General features: G+C 34.9%; 1 protein-coding gene across 1 annotated transcript; it reads left to right on the forward strand.

The window, feature by feature from the left end:
- Positions 1 to 532: 532 nt before the first annotated feature.
- On the forward strand, positions 533 to 4,301 carry LOC145594224 (4-coumarate--CoA ligase-like 9). The gene is made up of 5 exons (XM_081650558.1): positions 533 to 782; positions 2,192 to 2,337; positions 2,427 to 2,494; positions 2,653 to 2,755; positions 3,787 to 4,301. Exons 1-5 carry the CDS (start codon positions 533 to 535, stop codon positions 3,943 to 3,945), a joined length of 726 nt encoding a protein of 241 aa, XP_081506684.1. The 3' UTR covers positions 3,946 to 4,301.
- The last annotated feature ends 5,609 nt before the right edge of the window (positions 4,302 to 9,910 follow it).

A 9,910-nucleotide genomic window follows, 5' to 3' on the forward strand; every position in this document is an offset into this window, starting at 1 on the left:
AATGAGTAATGCATATGGGCAGCAAGCTTTCCTCAATTGTTGTTTTGATGTGGCATTGGAGATGGATTTTGAGGCTAGGCTCTAGTATAGTATTACATATTACCATATATCTTATGTTTTGTGAAAATAACGGATTTGTAGTGAGGCAAATTGTAGAAATGGTAGCACTTGTGTGATACGTAAGTGATAGTGTGGAACCATATTGATATGTGTAAAACCAAATTGTGGAAAACAAATCAATCTTGTTCAGAAGTAATGCCCAAGGAAAGATGTTGTATCTTAGTTGTAATGGTCATTCAAGAAATCAAATGAAACACGTTCTCACTATATCTCTCTAGTTCTATCCCTTCCCTTCCCTCCATCCCTCTTTCTTTTTCTAAGAAGCTAGTTAAACTTCAGTAGCCATTTCTGAGCAGCAAGCTTCCTTGCTGTTTAGCTATGATTTTGTAACACTTCCCTGAAAAGTAATACTTTAAGAGTTTTAACTTGCTGGTTACTGATACAGATTCCACAAGTATAAGAAATTAATTTCATGGGAGGTTCTGCAACTTCAACATATGTTTTATCATATTTGCTCTGTCCTCTTTCGCAGGGATATGGAATGACTGAGACAGGAGGTGGGGCAGCGTCGACAGTTGGACCTGAAGAGTGTGAACGATATGGTTCTGTTGGCCGCCTACAAGAGCACTCGCAAGCAAAGATTGTTGATCCATCGACAGGAGAAGCCTTGCCTCCTGGTAAAGAAGGGGAACTATGGCTGCGTGCTCCAACCATCATGAAAGGTAAGTTTACCCCGAAGTTTATACGTCTCCTGGACACATGTATGGCTCTTTAAATGTAATGGTGTATTTTTCTAAAATATATTGTACCTGTTTTAAAAAGTTGGGAACAAAATGTCATATCAATGATGGGCTATAACAAGGCTAATTGATATGTTTTATATTATACGAAGTAAATATTTTTTTCATATGATCAAGGAAGAAGATCAAGCCTCTTGTAGAGGGCTAACTTTATTTGTTGTATGCTGATAGCAAGCAAGGTGGTGGTCAATGCAATCAAACTAGCTAGAATGATGGTGCATTTATGTCCAACATTAGCTTTGAAGTTTGCAATCTGTGTTCCTGAAAGCAATAGTGGTTTAAGATTCGTAACAATGACATCAATTGAGTTGGCTCAAGTCTATAAGAGTATGATTGGTCATTCATTGGATCGCACGAGGGATAGCCCACTAAATCTCTATGGCTGTAATGATAGATGAGTATTATGTCACCCAGGCTATTTCCTCATCAACCAAATTGGAGATCCTTGTGATCTTTGCAGATTTAACACCATTCGTAAGAGGATAAGATTCTGCTGAAATATTTATTCTGCCAGGTTCTTAGCCTAAAAACATGTCTTTGAAGATCTTTAACATTGTAGACTCTTATCCAATCTTTATCCTAGTTACTGACCTATCAACAATCAATTCAGTATAGTTGTGTGGCCTGGGCCAATATGCGTCCGTGAGTATATGACTAGGATATAAAGTTTGATAAGTAAAGGTGCATTGTTCTTGGTAGTCAAGGTTTAGAGTTTACAAATCAGTAGTGGCTCTCTTTTAAATACCTATCAATGGACATTGCTTTAATACGAAGAGTGACTTTTTTGCAAGCTTAAAAGTTTGACACTTCCCATATCTCTACTTTTCAGTTGAAAGTAAAAGGGCATCTGATTGTGTGAGTCATGACTAAGCACCCCCATATTACAAATATTACTTCTGTAATATGCTGCTTAGTAAAAGGCTTGCAATTACAGTTTCCTGAAAAACTACCAACTTCTGTATCATTTGAAATTGTTTATCTCATTCCTAGAGGTCCTTATTTCGTAGTTTTTGGTGGACTTCTGGTCTGTCTTCTTTGTTTCATTCCTTCTGCTGTCAATGAAATTTATAGAAAAAGATCATAACAAGATGGGCGACTTGATTGATATTGTGCAAGATACACCTTATGAGCAATTTTGATTTCATGGAAGGGTATTTGACTGCTAACAATTGAGGAAGGGTTATTATATGTGAAACAACCACTGTGCAAGATACATCTGTAGTGTTACGAAAGGATTAGTCTCTGTCTGGTGTTGTATCATTTTGTATTAAAAATGATCAGTTTGACTCTGATGTTTGTCTAATAGCAGTTGTAAGTTGTAACAATTGTAGGTTATGTTGGGGATAAAGAGGCAACTGCTGCTACCTTCCATCCAGATGGGTGGTTGAAGACTGGTGATCTTTGCTATTTTGATTCTGATGGATATCTGTACATTGTTGACCGGTTGAAGGAATTGATCAAGTACAAGGCATTTCAGGTAACAAGATAGTCATTAAATGACGGACAATCATTTCAACTTTAGAACTGTTCTATATTCACTGAATCATATCCTTTTTCAATTGCCAGGTTGCTCCAGCTGAGTTGGAACGTTTGCTATTATCACACCCAGAAATTGCTGATGCTGCTGTTGTTCCGTAAGTTGGTCATCTTCCTATTATGCACACATGATCCTATAGTAGATTGCATCATTTCACTCCAATCAATCAAATATCATTTCACTCCCTGCATTGTTTTATGTTAGTTGTTACAATATAAAACAAGGTATGATAAACCTTATTCGTGTTGACTGCAGTTATCCCAACGAAGAAGCTGGAGAAATACCCATGGCATTCGTAGTCCGTAAACCTGAAAGCAGCATTACTGCGTCTCAAGTGATGGATTATGTTGCAAAAGAGGCATGTTCTTTCTAAACTGATAACAAACTTGGTATTGTTTATATATATTGTCAAAACTTTTTGCAAGGGTCATAAGCTGAGGATCTAATCTTACAATCCTATACTATGCAGTAGCTATCCTATAAAATTACTTTGGTTTATCTTGAACTTCTGTTGTAACCATAGTATCTTATTTTAGATTCAAAGTCAAAAACCTGTTTCTGTTTTAGCTGACTATAAGGGGCGGGGCCATTCCTTTGGCAGGGACATCTGGTGATGTTAGGCTGTGTCATAAATAGTGCATCTGCAATAAATTGACGCCCATGATATTACTGTTTGCTTTGAACCACTACCAATCCTCGTAACGGAAAACACATCTTTGCAACTGTAGGCTGCATACATGCCACCCCTACTACCCCGTCGAGCCTTGTTGTGGCATCACCACATTGGGAAGGTTTTTGGCTTGAAGAAAACCAAGAGACAAAATTCTTTAATCAAGGATTCAAGGGACAATTTGTCTAGTACATATGAGGAAATACTACTTGGACAATGACTTAATTTAACCAAACTTGGGCATCACCAAACGGCATAATTCTAGCAAGGTGATAGGCTACAAAATTACCCTTCTAGTATGAGACCACTCTAAAAAAAAATCAAAATTCGAGCTAGTAGACAAAATATCACCCAAAATTGAATCAAATCAAGTGAGATGCACAGCAACCATGGAGAGATGAGTGGTGAGGGTCTGACAATCCGACTCCATTGTCATGCTCTCCTATTCTGTTTAGCAAGTTGTAAGCCAAATAATTATGCCTTGCCACATTGGGGTAGTTTATTCCATACTATAGGTGAATTAAAGTTTCCTTGTAAGAGTGAGGTTGTTGGTCATTCAGTTATTCACATGCATGGAAAAATGGAGCGTGACCATTGTTGAAATTGTGAAATTGTTGTAGTCTTATAGATGTGTCTATAACTTTTGCTTGATTATTCTTGTTGAACCCAAAAGTAGGTATTGCGTGAAATCTTATAGCTGTGCTCTCACATCTGTGCAGGTTAGTCCATATAAGAGGATACGCCGTGTTGCTTTTGTCAGTGCTATTCCGAAGAATCCATCAGGGAAGATCCTTAGGAGAGAGCTCGTCAAGCAAGCTACAGCTAGTCCATCTAAGCTAGGATTAAACAATAGTTTCCTGCATCTGTATCAGTTTTAGTTTTGGGTTCCTTAATGTTGCTCATTTAATTTAAGGTTGTCCCCTCCCTGCTCTTGTATAGTTGTATTTATCAATATGATGATCGGTCTAGAGTCGCTATCAGGTAAGCTTGGTGCCAAAATAATCGAGTTGCAGCAGTCTAGCAGCGAATGAGTGCAACTCTTTTGTGCAGGGTTGATATTCCTTGTGAACATTTTTTGAGCATGAGAAACCCTCTAATTAAGTTATGTGTTGAAACTCAATACATTATTAAAGGTGGTTCAAATGTGTATATGAATTTTATTGTTTAAAATTGTACGAAGTACAAATTTTGTGAGCGATATTGTAAATATAATATGACATAAGTTGCGTTTTTGTTGGTATAATTGATACATTTGACTTTTTCAAAGCATTGTTCATCTTTTCTTACAATTAAAAAAATAAAACGATGTAATAACTAATAAAGTTGTTGGATTTATCTTAATGTGGATTTATCTTAATGTATATTATCGAGATATAAACTGCATGATTAAAGATGTTGATTGTAAAAGATGTGAAAAAAAAAGTCCATTATAAAATTGAGGAAGTTTGATGCGGTTCCAAGGCATGAATATTGTTATTATAATTATTTTTATTGTTATTTTTAATTTATTATTTGGTGACCGAATTTATTACTCCCTCCATCAAATTGAGTATGAACGAATATAATTATACTAATTTTAATTGAAGGTAAGCTTCTAATTTTAATTATACTAATTTTAATAAACAAATTGAGCTTATATGAACGAGCATAACCATGTTCAGACAGATTGTATGTTCAATCATACAATGTATAGCAGTTTATTTATATATCAATACAACTCGTGTCACACATATTATATTTGTACTAATATAATGATTATTAAATAGTAATATTGATCAGTTAGGGGTGTCCATAATCCATAACTTAATTTAACAACTCACTATTTATAATTCAAAACAGTAATATTGATTGGATCACAAGATTTTAGATCAGTTAATACACATATATTGTTATTATAATTATTTTTATTGATTTGTTTTCCACAATTTGGTTTTACACATATCAATATGGTTCCACACTATCACTTACGTATCACACAAGTGCTACCATTTCTACAATTTGCCTCACTACAAATCCGTTATTTTCACAAAACATAAGATATATGGTAATATGTAATACTATACTAGAGCCTAGCCTCAAAATCCATCTCCAATGCCACATCAAAACAACAATTGAGGAAAGCTTGCTGCCCATATGCATTACTCATTATATAGTTTCACCATAATGCTTTGTTTAATCATAGCTTAGATTGACTAGCTGTAGTTTGATTGATGAGCTCCCTCCTAAGGATCTTCCCTGATGGATTTTTCGGAATAGCATTGACAAATGAAACACAACCAGGGGCGGATACAGGTTGGGTTCAAGTGGGTTCATTGAACCCACTGAATTTTTGAAAAAAAATTAAAAGTTTTTTTTTTTAAAAAAAAAAAACGAAAAAAGGTTAAATACAATATCTTTACACTAAATATCAACAAAACAATGTGCAGCCTAGTGGTGTTTTGCCTTGCGCGCCTTTACTTCCCCTCTTATTAAGAAGGCACGGGTTCGAACCCTGCCATAACCCTTTTTTTTTTTTATTCTGTAATTTTTTTTTATTCAGCAGTTCAGTCATTCACTGATTCACTCCCAAATTATTTCCCCCAAATTCGAAAACCCTAACTCACCTCTCTGCCTCTCCAGCTCTCCTCGTCTCCTCACCTCCACGGCTCCACCACTCCTCTCCAGCACGCCGACACCACTTACGGCTCCTCCTCCTCCACCCACGGCTCCACCACCTTCCCAACAGGCGGCAAGTCGGCAACAGCCCAGCGAGGCAGCGACTCCAGCGACGGCAGCGAGGCAACTGAGTAAGGTATTCTACATTTCTACAATTCTACTTTTTTTTAGGTATTCTACAAGTACAATTCTATATAGTTCAATACTTAAATGTTAATTCATTTAATTAGATTGTAAATTTGTGGTGTTTATAAATTATAATTGATTTATTGATTGAAATATTGAATACTTAGATTGTTGGGGTTTATAATTGATAAATTGATGATTGTTTGATAAATATAATTTGTGGGGTTTATAATTGATAAATTGATGATTGTTTGATAAATATAATTTGTGGGGTTTATAATTGATAAATTGATGATTGTTTGATAAATATAATTTGTGGGGTTTATAATTGATAAATTGATGATTGTTTGATGTAGTTAATTTATTGTATGATTGTTGTTTGATTTCAGTTTGCAAATGAGTTTAGAGTCTTTTTGGAAACGTGTGGGGAAGTCACAAAAATCATCTGCTTGTTCTTCACCTAGTTCAAGGGATCCTCTTATAGAAGAAGATGATATTGAGTCTCCGAACGATGATGCAATTCCTGTGGCTGCTTCCATTCCAACCCCTGAGACTCCTGAGAGCACACCTCAAACTTGTCAAAGGGAGAACAATCCAAATGCTAATGTTGAAACTAATGATACTCGCATTTATGATGTTGATCTTCTTCCACATGACCCTGGGAAGAGAATTCCAATTTTGGAGTATCCTCTTAATGATCAAGATGCTGTGAGGAGAGGTTATATTACAATGAAACGTTGTGCTCCACGAACACATAATTTCCCTCGAAGACAAATAGGAGGTATGCGCCGCTTTAATGTTGCTTGGTTTGATAAATATGATTGGCTTGAATATAGTGTTGAGAAGGATGCAGCTTTCTGTTTTGTGTGCTATCTGTTCAGGGATAAAGATACTCATATGGCTGTTAATGATAACTTTGTTAAAGGGGGGTTTAGAGGATGGAATAAGATTGGTAGATTTGATGTTCATGTAGGTGGTATTGGTAGTTTACATAATGAAGCTGAATATTTAATTAATGTATTCGCGTTCCTTTTTTTTTTCTGATTCCGAACCCACTATTTGGAAATCCTGGATACGCCACTGAACACAACGAATCCTCTTATATGGACTAACCTGCACAGAAAAGAAAAATCCCCTAATCTAAATAGGAGCTCCCTTCTACATATAAGAAGAACAATAGTGATCGATGGTGTAGTATACTATATTGCATGCGCATCATGCAGTAGCTATACCATGAAAGTTTGTTTTTTTTCCTTTCTCAAATGACATCAAAATTGTGGACTAAAATGCAAAGTCTGAATAATAAATTGGACACAACTGGTAATAATAGAAAAATGCCCATTGATATTAGAGAAACATCACAATGTACATCCTTCGAGAACGGCTATATCTTTTGGACCAGGGAATTTAACCCCTAAGATATAGAAAAATGCCCATTGATATTAGAGAAACATCACAATGTACATCCTTCGAGAACGGCTATATCTTTTGGACCAGGGAATTTAACCCCTAAGATATAGTTGAATTGGATTTATCAGAGCTATTCATGTGTTTTACTTTCACCTATATTTTAACCCCTAAGATAAATCACAAACTCTATATTTAAAATGTTAGTTCTACATATAAAAGAGTAAAGGGATAGAATACACACCTATATCTTATACCAATTCAACTAATTTAACCACTGGTCCAATAATCTCTATAAAATTATTTACATTTTTGATGCAAGTACTATTACTATAATCAATTTAAAGTTTGTGGTTTATCATCTGTGAAAAAGGCGCCGACAACTTTATATGAGGATAATGCTGCTTATATTGCTCAACTTAAGGAAGGATACATCAAAGGTGACAGAACAAAGCACATCTTACCCAAATTGTGTATTCCTGGCTTGTTACATCTTCATTGTTACCACATGAGCTTACTTTATTATTACCAGCACATTGTGCTATCCATTAATTATATACCTTTCTATTGGCTTTCACCAAATTGTAATTTTTTTTTTTGGGGTAATTTCATTATTTTATTTTTGTTTTGACTTTTTGAAGTTTTCGACATATGTAGAAATTTGTTAATTATTATTATTATAAAAATAAAAAATAAAAAAAGGTACAAATTTAATCAATTTTCAAGAAATTGGTGGGGAGCGACCGAGCGAGATACAAATTGGGCCCCCACCCGACACCCCTCTAGCCATAGCGAACCCGATCCTGTTGAAAATGTGAGCAGCTGCACGAGCACAAATATCCTAAGTCTTAGCGAACACCTGAACCCGATTCAGCAATGCAATAACATCCTTCTCTAATTCCTCCAACGAAGGAAAGGAGAAAGGTAGAAAACCATATATAGCCAATAACCCTAACGTAGGGAGATTAGCTGCTCGGTTCAACGAAGAAGTGCAACATTAGCTTGATTTTTAGTTTTTCAAGGGTAATGTTTTCTACTAGTCGGGCTCCCGGATTCAGATTGCTTAATAACACATATTTTCGGAAATGAAAACGGGCCAACGAGTCCAAATCACTACCACACCGTGATCGAATTTTAAGCCATCGATCCGAGTAACCAAGTTTGTTTAATGCTTCAAAATAGTGTTTAAACATTATTTTTCGAATTTTAATTTTGTTTTACTTTCGTATTAGAGCTTTGTTTAGACTATTGAAGATGAAGTTATTATTATTATTATTACTATTATTATTTTGTCTACTCTCTTTATAGGAATTCGTCCTTATTCTACTAGTCTACTTAAGCATAGATGGGTTAGCAAACAAAGCCTTGACTTTAGGTCATAAACGATTGAGGAGCCACTTGATTAATTAGGCTTTGATTAATCGACATGTATGAGTTAAGCTTATTTATGATATATTGTCGTGGATAATAACTAGCTTAGTTGGTTAAATGTAATGAACGATACTTAAGACCTAAGAGATCAAAGCATGTATGATGTATGTCCATTATTTTTTTTTCCCAAGTAGTTCTTATCTTTATACGGAAATAAATAAAAACTAAAAATTTGTTATCAATCAGAGAGTTCTTAATTAACTTACAAGCGATGAAGATAAATCAATTCAACCATACATGACCTAAACTGAGTCCAATGAATTTTGGTGTGGATCTTATTCGATTTCATTTAGCTTTGGTTATGATTTGATATAGTATGCACTATGCACCTCATCAATGTTATTAGGTCTTAATTGGTATAGCAATTGATCATAAGACAATAATAATACTCCTACCTATTAGTCTTTTACAAAACTCATACCATAGCTAACTAAGGATGCAGTAGATGATTTCAACAACAATATTAATGACGGCATTCACATTGCTAACATAATTCATAGGGTAGCATGCATCGTGCATAATGCTTGAAATGCCACACTCAATACTTTCTCTAGGAATCTTGGAGGAGATCGAGCAGTAATATTAACTTTAACTTTTAGCTAGTCGACATTCATTTAGTTAATGAAACCAAATAATGGGAAATATTATTTTATGAACACGTCATCGACATGATATAAAGTTAAAAGCCATTTTCAATAGCACAAAAATTGGCACACAACCTTGGGTGAGAGTGGAGGGAGTGTTTGGTGCATAAATTAACATTCGGGATTTTATTGGCTAAAAGGTTAGTTACAATCTTTACGTTAGCATTTGCTCAACATTTAATTGACATTATTTCATGCGTCACACCTCAATTACTATAGTAGACCCAAACACATCTTATTGTTGTGATTTTTATATATTTATTTATTAATTAATTTGTTTTTTTGGAAAAGGGTTGTTGGAGGGGACAGCAGAGCATAGTTATATATTGCATTATTCTTACTCGTAGATGATTTTATTGGGGTCCAAATAATTCCAAGTATTATTTTTTCTGTTGCTCAATATTTTTAATGGATGATATTGCCTCTTGTATAACAGTACAACACTAAACTTAGATCCACCACATATTCCTCTTTAGCTTAGGTCTCTTGTATGTACTCCGTCTTTAATCGAATCGAGCCTATATGATGATTAAATAACCTACATATTATGCGTTATCAAATAAATTATATATGTATAGTG

The sequence above is a fragment of the Chenopodium album genome, chromosome 19, assembly GCF_948465745.1.
Source record: "Chenopodium album chromosome 19, dcCheAlbu1.1, whole genome shotgun sequence".
NCBI lineage: Eukaryota > Viridiplantae > Streptophyta > Magnoliopsida > Caryophyllales > Amaranthaceae > Chenopodium > Chenopodium album.

Excerpts from the sequence above, each read along its gene's own strand:
- LOC145594224 (XM_081650558.1), top strand. The coding sequence starts at position 533 with ATGGGAGGTTCTGCAACTTCAACATATGTTTTATCATATTTGCTCTGT. Across the intron at positions 783-2,191 it reads TGCTCCAACCATCATGAAAG|GTTATGTTGGGGATAAAGAG; the intron begins GTAAGTTTACCC and ends TAACAATTGTAG. Across the intron at positions 2,338-2,426 it reads TCAAGTACAAGGCATTTCAG|GTTGCTCCAGCTGAGTTGGA; the intron begins GTAACAAGATAG and ends TTCAATTGCCAG.